Here is a 17,955-nt window from a genome sequence, read left to right on the forward strand (position 1 = left end):
TCTCTCTGAAATTACAGCTCCTCTCTAAAGATGCAGCTTCTTACTACTGTTATTTCATTTTCAAGTAAATGCACATTTAACTACAGGCTGCACTGTAGTTTGGAGGGATGGAGATTAAACCTGAAGTGAGCACAGGAGATTCAACTCTGCTCCACTTCAGAGTAAAAACTGTTTCTCTGAGGGATTGTCACCCACATGCAAGTCCTGCAGTGCAAACCTCCTCCTTGAAATGCCTCACACTGCCTTTTCACTTCTCCACCCACCACTCGTTCTCATACTCTCACTGTTGAGTGTAATCAATGTCATTGGAAGCTAAGTTGCCCAGTTCCTTAGAACAACATCTGACTACAGTGCTCAATAGGGAATGTAGCAACAGAGCCATTAAAAATGGCAAAGCTCTTCCCAGTGTAGAATAAAAGACTAGTGGTAGGTTCAGATTCTCTAACCCCATCTGCTAAATCCTACACTGCACAACAACTCTTTTATTTGAGTTCAAAGATGCAGCTCCTCCATTTAAAGAGCACTTCTTATCTCAGAGGAAATGGAGGCTACAGTGTGCCTGACACTAAAGAAGGAAAGAATTAATGTTGTCTCTGCAACGAAACCCTCCAAAACAGCCAGTCTCACCCAAGCATAATTAATCAATTGTATGCTCTTTTAGCAAACCAATTACCTTTTTTTATTTGGCTTTTGGCTTGTCCATGTGCCAGTTTACAGTCGTAAGTGACAGGGAAGTGTGGTAAGACTGATGTCTCTCTCCCTCTCTCAGGCACTGTACTGAATTTGTCATTCTGTATAAAATACTAACTGTTATATGATTGCTACAGGACTACATGTCATACCAATTAGTATCTTCCCTTTTTTTCCTACCTTTTCCCTTCTATCTTTTCTTAATTCGATAACTGTGTCTACTGGACTCATTTTATATTCAGGCTTACTCTTCAGCACCACTGCTGAGCACTGTTAGGATCTCACAAAAGGTTTTAGGAGAGAAAGGTTTTAGGATTGCTGTTTGGTTCTGGGGTTTTTTGGAGGCATTTTAAAATCTTTAACAGTAAATATGCAAATTTTTCCCTTTCACACATACAAAAATAAAAATGGAAAAATCTAATACAACCTATTTTTGGTAACTCACCAATCTTTTAGCCTCACAAACACTGTGATTTCTTGTGTTTTTATAGGGTAGGTTGTATACATTTACCACTGTAGGTTTGTTGCCACCCAACTTGACTAATTAACCTTGCTTGTTGTATCATGTAAAGGTATAAACTAGACTTTCTAAATACTAAAACATAACATTACACACCATTCTCACGTTGTCTATAATTCATTTCCCTAACCTATTTCATATGAAAATTCTTAGACACTTGAAAAAACTATCTATTTTTACTGCTTTTTTTTTTCCTAGCTGAAAAGGACACACTTCAGAGAAGACTATATATTGGATTTATGCAGCAACTATAGAGCATTCTATTTTTACATCACTTTACAGATTTTTAACATTTTGGTTGTTTTTGTAAATAGCAGCATACGCCAAGTCTGGTTTTTTAATGAACTTAAAATTTCATTTAGTATAAATAGACAGGAATGCCTAGATTATTCTTAATTTTTTATTAAATTGTATGTGTCAACCATGGGTTTTAGTCATTATTATGCTAATTCACTTCCTTTCTTAATCTTTCATTTTCCTTTCAAAACTGTAGTAACCTGATCAATAAAACATCCCTAAAAAATGAGACTATCTCATTGCCAAATCGTTTTTCACAGCAAGAATTGAAAATATATTTTTGGCTAACATTAAGTACATGAAGCTTGAGAAAAGAGCTATTAGCTTTAATGTTCTTGACCTACATTATACCTCAAATAAGGTAAATTTTCAGACTCTTGGGTAAGTGCTACTCTGCAACCATATTTTAAAACAATAAAACATATTCCATCTCTCAATTGTTGTAATCCCAGATAAAGCCTATTCCAGTATTTTCCTTTTAAGTTTTATTTCTAGTTTATACAAATTCATTCTAAGTTCTGTTGAACAGATGCAAGTAGAACAGAAACTGAAATTGGGAGGCACTTCAATGTGATAATCAGCAGATATGATCTTGATTTAAATGGGACAACAGCAGAACATATGGAGTAAATTTAATTGTTCTACCTTGATTGAACACAATCAGGATGCAGACACTTCTATTATTCTTTTGTATTTGCTTCCCAGGAGGTTAGGTATGTAGCTTCTGTCACTATGGGGTTCTACTTGAAAGAAGGTAAAAACATTGTATCCTAAGGAAAAAGCAAAAGCAGGTGTATCATACACTTGCCTGCCCTGTTGCAAATGTGCATAGCACATATACAAACTACAACAAATGAAACATTCCATCTTTTTAATAAATTGAAATACACTGTGCACATATGGATGAAAGACAAAACCCGTAATATTGCATCAAGATGTGAAAATACAGTATCACTTGGGAGAATAAAAACTTTGAAGATGTCTTTCTACCTCCAATCCTTATACCAAATTTGTTTACCCAGATTTCACTCTATTTCTATGAGACAGGCCCCTTTTTCTTCTTGCCTCCACCACTTAATTTCATTTGTTTCTACCCCCAGTGTCCTCACCCTGTCTCAGCATCTCCTGTTACACATCTATCTTCTCCATATACAGTGCCCATGGTTTTCTGTTCCTCAGTTCCCTATTCAATTCTGCATCTCATTCTTCTTGAGTCCATCCAAGTTTCCTTCTTATCCTAGTTCCCAGAGGTAACACTTACTCCTTGTCTGCCGTTGAGCTGCATCTTCATCGAACCCAATCCCTCCTGCATATGTGGCTCTTGCTTTCAAATCAGATAATTTCTCCTTTTTTAAGTTGCTTGGTACTAGCAAAGGGTGAAAGATTGTCATTCAAGAGAGACTTTCCCTCTCAACAGAAAGCCCAGTCCAGCAATGACCTCTGTGCTGGGAGGAGCAGGCAAAGAACCTGCTAAGATGCCCATATAAGTTCTGCTTGACTATATACCAACTACAATTGCATATAGGAGACTTACACTTGTCTACATTCTGGATGATTCTTAAGAGAAAGGCAACTGGCACAAAACTGATAGAGAAAAACCCTCAGGTCCAATCCTGTTCCAAATGTGGACAGTTTACATATACTGAAAGGCAAAGTGATCTGTATTACCAACAATAGTAATGTGTAATATTTTTATAATATGTATATATGGTTTATTTACAAGTTTGTTCAACCACCCATCATGAAGATGCTCTATGGAGAAGAAATGGTATATATATGAGCTATCTATTATTACAGACACCTGTGTCCAAGGCCAGGTGAGATGGGGCTTTGAGCAACCTGATCTAGTGGAATTTGTCCCTCTCTGTGGCAGAGTGGTTGGAACTAGATCAGCCCGAAGGTTCTTTATAACCCAAACCATTCTATGATATGATATTTGACTTAAAATAATTTAAAAATGCAGCCAATACCATTGTGTATAATTTAGCATCTATACAATTCATTGCATTCACACAGAACCAAAAACCAATCTGTACATAAGGAAATAACACTCTCTTGCTTTGATCCTAGCAATAACTCAGCCAGCAAACTTTACTGCAAACATCTGTGTATAGAGCTCCTGTGGAAACTGCTTAGATGTCCACTATGTACAGGAAACAGAGGAAATAAGACATATGTCAACAGATCAAAGAGCACACTGCAGCAGTGAATGAAGTTCACACCACAAATGAAAATAAAGTAGCAAAGTGTATGTTAAGAGATTTCCACTGGCATTTAATACAAATTTTGGGGTTGTTAGTTATAAATTTTGAGTCATTATTAAACAGCAGACTCAGGAGATCAGCTGAGCAGTTTCCGAGACTAAACTTTTCCACAGTGTTGTTGGAGTTCCTGCTGTCTCCTCATCAGACCTGTATTTTGGTTGCCCTTCAGATTCCATGGATCTGTAGATAAGGCACAAGCACCTGCCTTGGTTTTGCCGGGGAAAAAACCAACATTTTTTTTATACAAACTAATTGTTATTGACTAGATACTTCAAAATTAGGGTAGGAAAAAATGTTGGTCACTTTCTTTACTTTATAGCTGTCTTGAACTTGCTTCAAAACTAAGGAAGATCTAAACCAGTAAGTATCCTTCTCAAGTATCTCTGTACATAAATAATGAAATACCAGTGGAGATGAGCAAAAAGAATACATTTTTGATAAAGCAAACCAAAGCCAATGAAGCCAAAGCTCAATTCTAACAAGATTACCTTTCTCTAATGGCCATTAAGATGTCATGCTGAACAAAAAAAAATTAAAGAAAATTTGCAATTATAAACTAAAATGTTTAGTACTTGTAGAATGTGTACTTCTGTAAGTTAATTTTAAGTATGCATCTGAGTAAACAAATAACTTCAGATGTCAAAAGTGCAACTTAGAGCCTTTTTCTATAGTTGGCACACTTTGTTTGCAATAAATTTTTTTTTCCCTCCAGAAATTAACAAATAAGCCATTTTAAACTGCATTTCCTATACAGTTGTTTGCATCTCTTTTCTTTATTTTGACAAAATTGCAATATTAGTTTTTGCAACTAATACAGATTGAAAGTATTTTAAAAATATGTCCTTGATTAAGCTCTTTGAAAACTGAAACATCATGAAGCCAAAATACAGAAAGCCCTACTCGGATTCAGAAGTTCTTATTGGGAATGATGGCTTTTTCCATTTCTATTCACATTCTGTGAATCTTAAAACTGTTCAGACAGTGGATATTCTACACTTATAAACAGTAGCTGATCTTACTACTTCTAAAGCAGGCACCATTATTCTAAAAGAGGCAACCAGTATTTATGCTGCAAATTGTGGAAAAGCAATAGCCAATTTTGCTTAAGGCTATTCAAAATTCAGGTTTTGGTTTCTTCTGATGTCACATCCTTATTAAACTAACAACATAGCATATTAAAACCTTGCCACAATCACCATATCAACATATCCTTGTAAGTGCCAAACACTACATAGGAAAATCTATGTCACACACTTGAGTAGGATTGCATGATGCTCAAGAGCTTATCATCATCACCTCCCTGGAAAATTCTACACGTGAAAACGATTTGTACTCTGCTAAGATCTATGCAAGAAGTCACAACTAAGAAACAGCATAGCAAGACAATTAAAATATAAGCAGATATTTATTTATATTTCCCATGAAGACACTACAGTCTCCTAAGAATTCCAGCTTCAAGAAACACAGCTGTTTTAACCTTTGATTTATACCATAAGAGTTTCATTGCTGGTTACAATAATGCCACTGCTAAACAAATCTTCCTAAGCCTCTTAATTCATGAAACAGTGTCTTACTCTAATGGGAGTTTAGAAGACACCAAAGATGCAGGATCACATCCTACCTTCAAAGTCCCTTTATTGCACCTAATTCTTGAAACGGAACTGGGTTTATGGAAATAAAGCAGATCACTCATCTTGTTAAAGATGATGAAGCTACTTGGCATCCATATTTATACAATTGGCTTTTTTTCTACTTAGTTCTACTTAGCTTAGCAACTATCAACTTGCAAAAAAAAAGAAAGGTTTGTCAGCTGTGATATGTTTACCCTTCAGACTAAAAAAAAAGCAGAAAAGAGACTTTGAGAGTGTCACTGTATTAATGGCACTCAAAGCTGCATGTTATAGGTTACATGCATTCCACACCTTTGTTAAAATAAGAGATTTATTTTATTCATTCACCTGTTTCCTGTCCTCTCTTCCTTGTGGCTAAGTGATTTAAAATTACATTTAAATAGCAGAAGTGGCATCTTTAAATATTGGCTCAACAGTCTCAGTATCAAGTTCTGCATTTGAAAATAGAGTTTGCATTTTTGTTTTCTTCTTAAAAGCATTTGAAGTGCTAGTGTAGTCTTGTCATTTACTGGATCTCTGCCTGGTTAATAAAAAACATTTTGTTTTCTTTCTAATGTTCAATCCCTAAGAAAGCAACAAAACAACAAAAATATCTCAGCTGCCACGCAGATTACCATTTTACTGTGATTACATTACCCCAAAGCCATAACAATAACATGTTCTCCATGTTACTGTTTTTGCTCCTCCCTCTAGCACATATAACATATTGTTAAAATAATGTTTGTACTTATCCAGACAAATATTACCTACTTGGTTTCAGCACTGTTTTGGCATTTTGGTAATTCTTTTCTACATGAAACATGTTCAGCTTACAACCTCTTGTACTTTAAATATAAATGTCATAAAGGTGTTACAGAAAGTTGAATTTGGATGTTCCTCATGAGTATCTAGATGAAAAGTGGAGACGTCAGGGGCACATGTCAGTAACAGTGGAAGACACCAATCACCAATCTGATATTCATGCACAACACATGCAGTTAGTGTGGAACGATAACCTACACACAAATCAGAAAGAGATTTTGTATTCATTATTTATGCACCAAGAAATTTCCCCCCAAAGAGGAAATATGGTTGCCAGACACACAGTGGTTAAAAAAGACGTGACTCGGAAATTAACACAGTGCAGGTTGTAATAACAGTGAGAACAGATATTCTCTTTCCCTACATCTCTGAAATAATTATGCTTCAGTCCAAAACTTTTTACCTATTGTGAATTCCAACAGGAATGAGATATATAATGCTTAATACTTATTGACTATTTATATTCAAGGCAGTAGAATAGTGCCTGGTCACAGTTAAGAAAAGTTAGTGCATATCCCTTTATTGCATAGAAAGCAGAAGTGAGAAATGGCCTTTTTTTTCTCCCCCCTCAGATCTTTCTCACACACATATATATACAAAGAAAAAAAAGTCAGGGAAAGGTTTTCAATTCAATATATTTATCCTTTTCAATAGCTAACACATTTACTGGAAATATATGTACTAAAATTTGATTCAATTTCTGGAGTTCATTTCTGTATCAGATTTCTGGAGTATAATTATTTATAAGGGTGTCTTTCGGTGGTTTCTTCAGGATTATGCAGAGACAACAATGGTTTCTGGAACTTGCTCTGTACCCAAACTCGCTGCATTTTCACTTTTTTCTTCCTGTTTACTTGTAATCGCCGATCAACTAAATTCTGCACTTCAGTTAATCCAGCCAGGTTGAACATGTTCCATACCTCATCTATTTTTTCATAAGCAGAATAATTGTAAGGAAAAAAAAAGTCATTTGGAGAATTTAGCAATTAATAACCTTCAGTTCAACCAAAGATAGAACTAAATCTGTTTTGCAATTCAAAAGATCAAGGACACTGCCTCTAAGAAGTCTTCTATTAGAAATTCATTCTCACAGCTCTTGATTTTTATTGCAGTAAAAATTGTTATGTCGAGGCCCAAACCACTCTGGTTATTACTCATGACATCCACAGATACCTTTTACTCAGAGGGTTCAATATGCCAGAGTGGAGTAAACAAATGCATGCCATTTGGTCACTGTTCACCTATAATCGAGATAAAGCTATTTCACCTGCCAAAGGACATTCCAGACTTTTCTGCCATATATACACAGACATATACATGCACACACATGTAATTATCTTGCCAGTTATCACTGGGAAACCTTAATCTCTTTGGTCTTGAGTAACCATCAAACAAGACAGCTAAAAACTGAGAAGGTTCTTTAAATTTAAGTGATTTCCTATGTATGTCCCAGGTCTTTCCTCTCACTTCTAAAATTACTAAGGTTGGGATAAACCCTAATCTACCTCTTTTGCTTACAGCCTAGGTTGCAGAGGGTAAAATGAAGAAGAAAAAAAGTATTGTGATGCTCACTTCCACAATTTCACAATATACCAGTCTAAGCTGTCTGCCAACTGAACCAAGTGACAGGCAAAGACCAAAAGGAAAAAAGAGGAATTTAAGTTTAGCTCCCGTATAAAGAGCAGCCTCACAGTCAATTCACCAATATGGCATAAAAAAACACCAGAGCACTGCTACAAACTCTCCTTACAAGCATGTTTACCTCAATTTTAAGAGAGAAATCATGTATATATTTTGATGCCGAAGGGGTTTTTTAATTTTTCAATTTTCATATTTTGTAGATTTTAGGAACACAGTAAATGTAATGCTGTAGATTTTAGTGAATTAATATTTAGCAGCTTATAGTATAAAGTCCTTCTATCTCTACCCCTGCTCCAGAACAGGCAGCTAAGATCTGCCAGCTATTTAGTCTCTTTCTCAAGGTACCAGATTAAAGAATATCAGAGAGAACATAAACATGGAGCAGTGTGACCCGAAGCCCTGGAGAGCGTCCAAAGAACCTTTGTGTGCTGAAGGAGAGGAGGTGGATGAAGACAGAGGGTCCCAACGACCCCAGCCCCAATTCAACAGGAGTGGGAACTGGGAGGGGACGGAGGTGAAGCGGGACATGTAGACAGTAGTGATTAGATAGATTATATTATAAAAGCTATAGAACTTAGAGCGTGCAAGCTCGCGTGTCTATGTATTCCTGGATGAGCAGAGTTGCTCATTAAAGTGCCTGCCCATTATCTTATCTCCTACAAAACTTGGCTCGAAGTCTTTTTTACAGACTTTTACGGCAACAATTTAAATAAGAAAATTTGAACATACTATTAAGCACAGGATGCTTAGATAAAGAGAAATTTCCAGTGATGACTGTAAGTAATCTTGCAGGACACCAAATGCAACAAGTGTACACATAAAGGAACTGATTTTCTTACGACAGTTAGCTTCGGTCTTTTTAAAAGCAGAGAATTTTTGAAAAAAACAATAAAACCTTCTTTAAATTTCTGTTTTAAGGTCAGATTGTATAACTCAATCTTGAGAGAAACTCAACCTTTCTATGAAGCTATAACATTCCATACCTTTGGTAAAGAAATATACTCTGGTTCCATCTCCTCGTACATAAAAATTTTCTGACAAGCAATGACCTAAGAAATTAGAATAGTAATGAAAAAGGACATGTCACTTTTTTTTCCAAAAGGAGTTAAAATGAACAGTGAACTACAAAGCCCTTCAGGAATTACCTTTTTTAAAACGAAGTTGAGCTGTATCATATCTTCCATAGTCTCGAAATAACAACATTCCTCCGGGTTTCAGTAGCTTAGCCAATCTATTTACAACCCCTTGCATCCTTAGAAAACAGATGGGATACTGGTGACATTTGCAAACATAAGCAACCAAGTGTGCTGCCACACACAGAAGAGGCAGCACCACCTAAGAATAAGAGACACTTCAAAAACTAAGGCAGTCAAATGCCTCCCTGACACCTGATCCCATCAGATCTCGGAAGATCAGCAGGGTCAGTCCCGTTTAGTACTTGGATGGGAGCCCTCCTGGGAATACCGGGGGCTGTAGGTTCTAGTCCTGAGGACTTCACTATCACTGTCCAAGCTCGCTCGGCCGTGGCAGATGAACCTGAGGAGTTAAAGGGTGGGGTCAGTTCTGTGCACGCTGTGCCTCACCTAAAACATCCACTGCACAGGCTGAAAGGGCACACCCACATGGGGAGAGCCCTGCCCAAATCTTCCTTCACGAAGCCTGGCCTAGCAATCATCAAAAACTATACACAACTGTCTGAAGAGGAATCACTAAGTAACAATTTGCTGAATATAAATGTGTCCCTCTCACATGTATTTCCATCTTCACAACACAGGGAATTACACAAAAATCTTTATGTGTGTATATACACATGTGCACACAAAAGCACCCATGTCAGACATGGAGAGAAAAAAGCAATCAAGAAACCACAAAAAACTTCAAACACATTCTTAAAAGACTAATAGGAAAAAAAACATAGAAATTATGACAGAACATCTGAATACTGCTTCTACAGGCAAAGTGGTTGAATGAATGCATCACTGTTGTCCAATTTCTTCCTGGCAGCATCAGCGCAGCTACAGAGATCTGAAGTCTACTGCCTGAATTGTTTCTGAAATCTGGACCCTGGCTTTGCAAGACTTGTACTCACCTCTGAACAGGAAGAAGCAATATCATATGTGGGAAAGGTTTTTCCAATCATTAGTAACTTAGGCAGGGAAACAGTTCTCAGACTTAGGCAAATACTGTTCTGTTTGCCAATCCCATTTTAATGACATTCTTAGAGTAAGATATGTATTATCACACATCCAGCATGTATTTCCCTTCACATACGTCAGTTAAAGGAAGGGTCATGCAGTTTAACTTAAATACTCTAGTATACCTTTGTTCCCATTTAAAAAAGGGCATTTTCACAATCAGCCAGCCTTAAGAGTCATAAAATTTGGTTCATTAGACATTGAGAGGCATTAGTGAAGGCTAACAGTACCCAGCATAACACTATACATAAAAATTAAATCAAATTTTCTTAATCCAAACAAGTTAAAAAATTCTGGATTAATTTTGGTTTAATGGACGTGCATGTAAGCATTTGTATGTAGATGACTAAAAATAACATCCTTCTAGAAGACTATCAGTCTGGCTTTTTTAATTTGCAAGTTTTTTGAATCTGTCAATTCTAACAGGGACATGTTTAGTTACAATATATCCCTTGTATTTTCATGGAGACTGGAGACTCACTAATGAATTAGCCTGACCAGCTTTTCTCTTGATGCTGAAAATGGAAAACAGCATTTAAAATACCTTGTTTTATATAAACTGTAGCTTACTACATAATAAATTAACGACTCATCATCTTCTTTTGCTATTCTTGAAAACCTCCAGTGAAAAAAGAGATGTAACCCATTTGCTTTGCCCTTTAGTCTTGATTTACCTGTCAGGATGAATACTAGAGAGCACAAAGACAAGGAGAATGACATCCAGGATCTCATCTGGAAAAGGATAGGGTAAAGCATCATCACACACATCATGAACAAAGGCAGAACACCAGGCTGAATTGTAGGACGAATGTGACTGTTAGGAAAAAGATGAAAAGGGGCAAAGAGAGAACAGTAGTAGTTAATACGTTTACTGTGACTCGAGAAACTTTTTTCTTCAATTATTCTGCATTGTAAAACATCTCATATAAAAGCCTATTCTGTCCAGTATCTTGCTCAAGCTGAGAAGCAAGCTCACTGATGGTATTCATTCCTCTCTGCATACAGCAAGACTTTGTTCTTTGGAATATTGAAAACTTCAGTTAAAAGTTGTCAAAGCCATCACATTCTTTTTCATGAAGGGCTTCCTGGCAGCCTCCTGAATTACAGGCTTATAGGGTACTTTAAAGCGAGCATGTGAATTACCTTCACCAGCTCCACTGCTCCTGAAGCAAAATCACAACAGTATAGAAAGGTTCCAGGTGTATTGCTAGGAAAACAAAACCAACATCAGTTAAAAAATTATTATTGTAAAAGATGAAAGTCTACATCAGTGTTCATAGAAGTACAGAGGGCCCTTTGGGGTTCTCCACAGGTTTGATCAAGCATGCCTTATTGATGTCTAGCACATGGAAAGCCACATAGGTTGTAATGAACCAACAGGGCAGACGAATTTGTAAGAATACCAACAGGTAGTTAGTATAAAAAGAATTACATCCTTGTCAGAAAGGAAGCAAAAAGGAAAAGAAAGAAGGTCACAGAGAGCTGTCAGGACTGATGACAATGTCCTGGTGTTGTAACGCATAAATGTACGTTAATAGGTCACATTTTCTTACATAAGCTCTGCATTAAGTCCCTATCATCAGCCCATGCATGCAGTTTAATTAGTAGTATGATCTGGGTAGGGGTGGGTGGTTCAAAAAGTTATCCACTCCTGTAGATGTTTGTGTTTCTACGTGTCATCTTGCTGTGCTTTTGATTAGATTAAGTAGTGCTGGTTGTTTCCCTCCACTATTCCCTCTGTTTTTTAAGTTAGGATGAATAAAAATTTCCTGTAGCACTGTAGTCTCTTCCCTTCCCATCCAAGACTAAGCCAGATGCAATTTCCTCATACCATTCATCAGATAATAGTCATTCTAGGGAAAGGGTTTTTTCACGTCTGAAAAATTCATTTAAGATAAACTGAGCAAGCCACTCAAAACCCACTGAAGCATGACCTCACGATCAACTGATGATCAATTAATCTTCTTTAGAAAGGAATAAACTCTGCCAGTGTCTCTAAGATCTCACAGTATACACAGCTGACCATTCACAGCTGACTTCTCTGAGGGCTTAACAGGAGAATGCTTCTGGAACAAAATATACTCTCTGCTCAATGCTGAGCAAAACTTTTATCAGCTCTGTGTTCACCATGAGTACTGATGAGTTTAGATATTCATCAGAGATGAGGAGACTCAGCCAGGCTTTGGACACAGCCAGTCCCTTGGGAAAGGTTATGCTGATCACCTAATAGACCTTCTAGAATGCTATTTCTTTTTTTCTCAGACATGGGTTAATATGGATAGTGTTCTCATGATGCATTGTATCAAAATGCAGGAACTTACATTCTAAGGGAGGTGGGGAAGCGGTTTAAAAGCTACATTACAAACCTAAGTGAAAATTTTTTGTAGCTAGGGTACACTCATGCTTGACACTGGCTTCTTTTTATATGCTTACAAAAGACAATTTTTGTATTCCTAAATTCATAGTAAAACCAACTGTTCCATAAAACCAGGCCTTCCAGGAGGTCAGAGATGTTTCCATTCGGTCATATACAAGATAAACGAGGTAGTTGTTCAGTGTATCAACCAATGTGATCGACTGAAGGATTTGCATCAGAATAGAGATCTTCAGGAAAAATACCCAATGAGTAGATTCTTAATTATGAGTAATGCCAATCTATGACTAATGCCTCCTGTGAGGAAAATGCAAAGGTTTCTCATATCTTTTTTAATACAGCTACATGATATCTTTTCCTATACAGTGTTACTTTTCAAAGTTTTCATATGAAACAGGGCTCCCCTTTCATTACATGCTGTCTGAAGCAAAACATTTCCTGTGGGATGAAGATGCATTGCTAACAATTATAGGTTTCATGTATGACCCTGGTGTACCACTCAGTTCCTCCTGCTGTGTTTCCATACCTGCATAATGGAGTAGTTTTGTATAGTGGTGATACTAGGAATAAAAATTCATTTATAGAACAATGAATTGTGCTGTACTCAAGCTCTTAAAACCATGACTAAATAGAAATCTATTTCAATCCTTGATACATAGTCTTTCCAAGAAAACTTTCCTGCCTACATGGATGGGAGGACAAGCTGTCATAACAGCTTTTACTAAAACTAGAAGCCAAATGGATTAAGATGTTTCAATGAATTGAGTAATGCAATACAGGACTTGTGCCTTCCTTGACACTAAAACCTGAAGCAATGTGACAAAGTATAGCAGCCAATTCAGAAACAATACAATTTCTTTCCAGTAGATCACATGCCATTATCTACTGTCTCTGATTTTTGCCTTTTTAAGAGATACCTGGTAGTTTTACAGTGGCATATAAGATAATATTTCACCTGCCTGAGATTAATTACAAGAAATCAGCCTGAGTGCACCTGAAGACAAACTTTGTCGGCAAATATGATCTCCCCAAGACCACGGTTAGGCAATATGAGGAGTATCCTGCACTGATGCTACCAACAGTATCTGTGGTCTGGACACAGTAAGACTTTCAGGGCTGTAAAATGGTCCACTCAATGCTTTCTGCACTGCTGGTCCAGCACCAGCATTTGGAGAAAATGAAGACAATGACAATAAAATTCTCATATTTGAAAATCCAACACTACATACCACAGAACTTTCAAAATAGGAAAGACACTGTTTCCAGCTCCACAACCAACCTAAGTCAGAAGAAAAACATAATGTTAAAATAAATGAGCAAATAAAACCTTTTTTGCTATTTTTGTCTTAAATTAGTTAGTAGGTAGGATCCGTTAGACTTAAAGGTATGTTGGATGAAAAAGGTATAAACAACTCATACCACAATTCTCAAATCATTTATATGATCATGTTTCTCCTCAATATCTTTCTAAAGTTAAAGAGAAAATCCATCTCTCAAACTGCATAAGAAAATGCAACATTCTCATCCAATTTCACCATTTGGAAAGAACGTGTCAAGTGCTTGCACTTTCAGACAAAGCACTTAAAAATAAGTTTCCTTAGGAAATTAGAAACTCAGCTTCCAATGAAAATGGAATCCAACTACCTAGCCCTATTCTGACTTGGGAGAAACTCTAAAGGGAAAGCAGAGTCCAGATCCTAGGGTTCTCTGAAAGTTTCTGTCGTAAATGAATGTAGTATGTTAAATTCTCAGTGCTTACTTTCTTGATACTTACTAAGCGTCTTTATCAGATTTTTGAGCAATTAAGTAGAGCACTATATGATAAGTAGAACATTTGCAGTGCATTACCTCTAATATTCTGTAAGTGGCATCACTGCCAGGGAAAGATTCTAGCTTGCCAGGTTCTTCTCCACAGTTTTTACCCTGAGGATTGTCAGTAAGAGCTTGTGCTTGATTTTTATTATATACATATCCCTGTACAGGAGTAGAACCACCTCCATAATTTTTCTTCCAGTATTTTTCTCTTTCTTCAGACATTTCCTTTTTGTCAGAAAAACTGTTTGTACTATTTATTCTTCTGCATTCTAAAGATCTTTCTTCTGTTTTCAACTCTTGTCTCTTTTTTTCTGGAAGAATTTCTGGAAATTCCAGAAATAGCCAATTGCGATCCTTGAAAAAGTTGTTTTTATGGGTCTTGTAAAATTCATTCCAATATTTACTGGCTTCTCTCTCATATTTATCTGAAATTAAAACAGAACAAAACCTTGGTGAATATGAGCTTAGCTACAAAATACCCTAGAGCAACACAGAATTTGGATCTCATATATACAGTTTAAAAATCCACAGTTCCACATTATATATTTAAATTAAAACATATGGATTTTGGATTTACCTTAATCTGTGCTCAAAATAACTCCCATGAAGGTTTAATTAGATTTTATGTCACTTAGGAAGGCACAGACAAGCTTTCTGCATAATTTTTTTAAAATGTAGTGACATAATAGAACAGCATCGCCAAAACATGCAATCTGAAGATTCGCAGACAAGCTTTCATGTCTCACATTATAAAAGCAATGCATCTTTTCAATTATTTAAGAAACACTAAATTGAAATTACTTTCGTGCTTTATGAAATTCTACGATCAATTGCAAATTTCTTGGTATCTCATCATCTCTTAAAAAAACACAGCAATTAGCAATCCAGTTCTGTGAACAGGAGTGATAAATGCTACTGCATAGCACATAGACAGTAATTCATGCTTAACCATTCAACAATACAGTCAGAAGGAACATACTGGCTTTCCTACTTTCAAAGGGTCTTACAATAGACCTTTGTGTTAACTTTTAATTCACAAAAGATTCTAACTGAATATTAGAATGTCAAAGAATAGGACTGGAAGAGATTTCACCCCGTCAGGGAATTCATATCCCTTTTCCACAAAGATCTGTCCAATTTATTCTTAACATATCACCTTTCATACAGGTTTGACAACTTCCTTCAGTAATACATTACATCCCTAACTTTCAATACAGTTAGAAATCTTTTCCACTACCTACCTAAATTTTCTGTATTACAATTAGGTCCAGCAATTCTTGTCCCATTAACCAAGCAACTAAGGCAAAGATTACTCACTTTTCACAACACCTATTTACATGTTTGAAGATCTTCACTATGTCTCCCATTAAATAATCTCTTTTCTAGATTGTCTAAACCTAACTCTCTTCATTTTTCAATATAAGTCATGACTTTTAGACTTTAGGTAATTTTTTCTTCTCTAGATTCTCTCCAATTGATTTACTACTTCTCAGTGCTGTATTCTGGTAAAGGCATTATCAATGCAGAGCAAAAGGAGTATTTTATGAGGCTCTGAGGCTGTAATCCTGTTTATAACTCCCAGCTTGCCATTTTGCAACAGCATGACACTGCTGATTCAGCTGGTGATTCACCACAACCCTCACATCATCTTCTGCAAAATGACTACCTAGCCAATTGTTCCAGAGCTTAGTATTTTTTCAAGGAATTATTTCGAAGCACAGTATTCTGCATTTATTTTTAGCAAATTTATATATTTCGGATTCTTTTTTCACCCTGTTTGTCCAGATCTTTCTGAATCTTAATCCTGTCCTTCACCATACTTGAAACATCTCTTCACTTAATTGCATCTTCAAGTCTCTGATTTCCTGAGGTCTCTAATGAAAATACCAAACAGAACTGGACACAGAATAAAACACTCCTCACCCAGCACAGCCTTCTGTTCTGAAAGGATCTCTCCAGGCATTCACTCACCCCAAAGCAGTTTCATTAGCTTTCGCTTGCCTAACTTGCTTATGAAAATGTCAAGTAAAGGCAGTCAGAAGCCTGACTAAGGATAAACTTCAGGACGTCTGCTGTTTTTCCCTTATCCCCAGGGCTTGTAACCTTCTCCAAGAAGGAAATTAGCTTGATTTTACATGATTTATTCTTGAAAAAATATTTATTGGCCAGTATTCATCTCCTTTGTTCTTTCAAATCCAGTGTCTGCAAGGTCTGGATGTACTCTTCCAGTATTTTTCCAGGAACTGAAACTAATTATCTGACTCTTCTTTTTTTCCCACCTCCCTTCTTTAAAAAAGTAAATATTCTCTTTTCTGCTTTTTCCAGTCATCCATGTAGTCTATGGATGTACTTTGTAACCTGTTTTTTCTCAGTTGAAGAACAAGATCTTTCCTCCTCTCACCAGCACTAATTGTGCTAGCCACTGGACTGGAGCTAACCCTTTCAAAGGCAGGCTGATAAAAAGATAAGAATTACAGCTTTTTCAATGTCTCTTTTGTTGATGGTTTTCCCTTCCATACCCCTCCTAAGTACCAAACTAAATATTTTTTACTTGTTTTTTCCCCTCCTCATTGTCAAAGCATTTACAAAACTCTTGTTAAGTGTGCATCATATAATGTGTTTTCTTTTTTATTTCCTCCCCATTCACACTGACCCATTAATTCTTCCAGTAAAAAATGCACAGAGTAAATATACGGTCCATTTCTCCAACCACTCTCATTTAAATCTTAATATATTATTTCCTAAAAATTATCATTAGAGGCACAGACAGGCCGTGGGAAGTGGGAAGGAGGTGGCAGAATGTCTTGTCCTAGAAATCTGCATAATGTTTTAAAATTACTCTTTAATACATCCAATTGTATTATTAAAGGACAAGACTCAGCCATGCAGAGCAATTATACAGACTTGTTTTATATGTTCAGAGTTGACTGAAATTTTATATATCAGATTTCAACAATCTAAGTTGCATATTCATAGATTGCTGTTTCAGTATAAAAACCAAAACCCCTTCTAGTCAAAAGGTTCTCAAATCATTATCATCCCTTGTTATAGCCACTACTTTTTACAAGTCTGCTCAGAACCCTTGTACTTAAATTCACATCAAATTTTCCAGATTTCAGAAATGAAGGAAAGCAACAGTGAAAGTCACTCTTTTAAACTGTATTAGGATGGAATTACACAGGTTCAATTGAAACAACACTTTACTTTGCATTGTTTCACTGGTCACTCCTGCACCACTGTGTAATAACCACGTATGCAGTATTATTATTGGATTTTTGCTTCATTTTGTATATTTGGGTAGCCTACCTACTAAATTTTTCCAAAGCATGTGAAAATGATGAAACTAAAAAACATACAAACTTCCAAGACAAAAAAAAAATCCCTTGTCAATCGAGTTTTCTCCTTAATATAATCTTCCAACACTAGCAAGCATGCCTAAGAAGAAACCACACATGCTAATAAGTAAATCAACTTCCTAAAAGTAGTATCATGAATTCACTCAATTTAACCTCTCTTGCCTCAAAAAGGCTCACCAGAACTATTCTATTTTCGTGATATAATAGTATTGTTGAAATCAGTCTTGTCTTTTTCCCTTTACTGTAGTTTTCAAGGCCCCAAAATAACCTGCTTGTTAGCTTCAGTCTAGTTCATTGTGTACACAAATAGGCCAAAATGTACTTCCAATTGCAGAACGAAGCTGAAGCTTTCTGAAGGAACACTATCAGCA

The 17,955-nt window shown here is 36.3% G+C and overlaps 1 protein-coding gene across 9 annotated transcripts in view; it reads right to left on the minus strand.

Moving 5' to 3' along the window:
• The window catches only part of METTL8 (methyltransferase 8, tRNA N3-cytidine), a 44,102-nt gene that overhangs the window by 14,604 nt on the left and 11,543 nt on the right, over nt 1-17,955 (minus strand). For 3 of the 9 annotated variants that reach the window (XM_071562544.1, XM_071562545.1, XM_071562547.1), the window contains 8 exons: nt 14,262-14,653; nt 13,643-13,692; nt 11,183-11,246; nt 10,714-10,853; nt 9,309-9,380; nt 8,990-9,096; nt 8,828-8,893; nt 3,994-6,397 (listed from right to left, as the gene is read on the minus strand). In XM_071562544.1, coding sequence (XP_071418645.1) covers nt 6,207-6,397; nt 8,828-8,893; nt 8,990-9,096; nt 9,309-9,380; nt 10,714-10,853; nt 11,183-11,246; nt 13,643-13,692; nt 14,262-14,653 — 1,082 coding nt within the window. In that variant the 3' untranslated portion in view covers nt 3,994-6,206. The other 6 variants (XM_071562548.1, XM_071562546.1, XM_071562551.1 and 3 more) reach the window with 6 other exon arrangements.

The sequence above is a fragment of the Pithys albifrons genome, chromosome 8 (genome assembly GCF_047495875.1).
Source record: "Pithys albifrons albifrons isolate INPA30051 chromosome 8, PitAlb_v1, whole genome shotgun sequence".
NCBI classification, from domain to species: domain Eukaryota; kingdom Metazoa; phylum Chordata; class Aves; order Passeriformes; family Thamnophilidae; genus Pithys; species Pithys albifrons.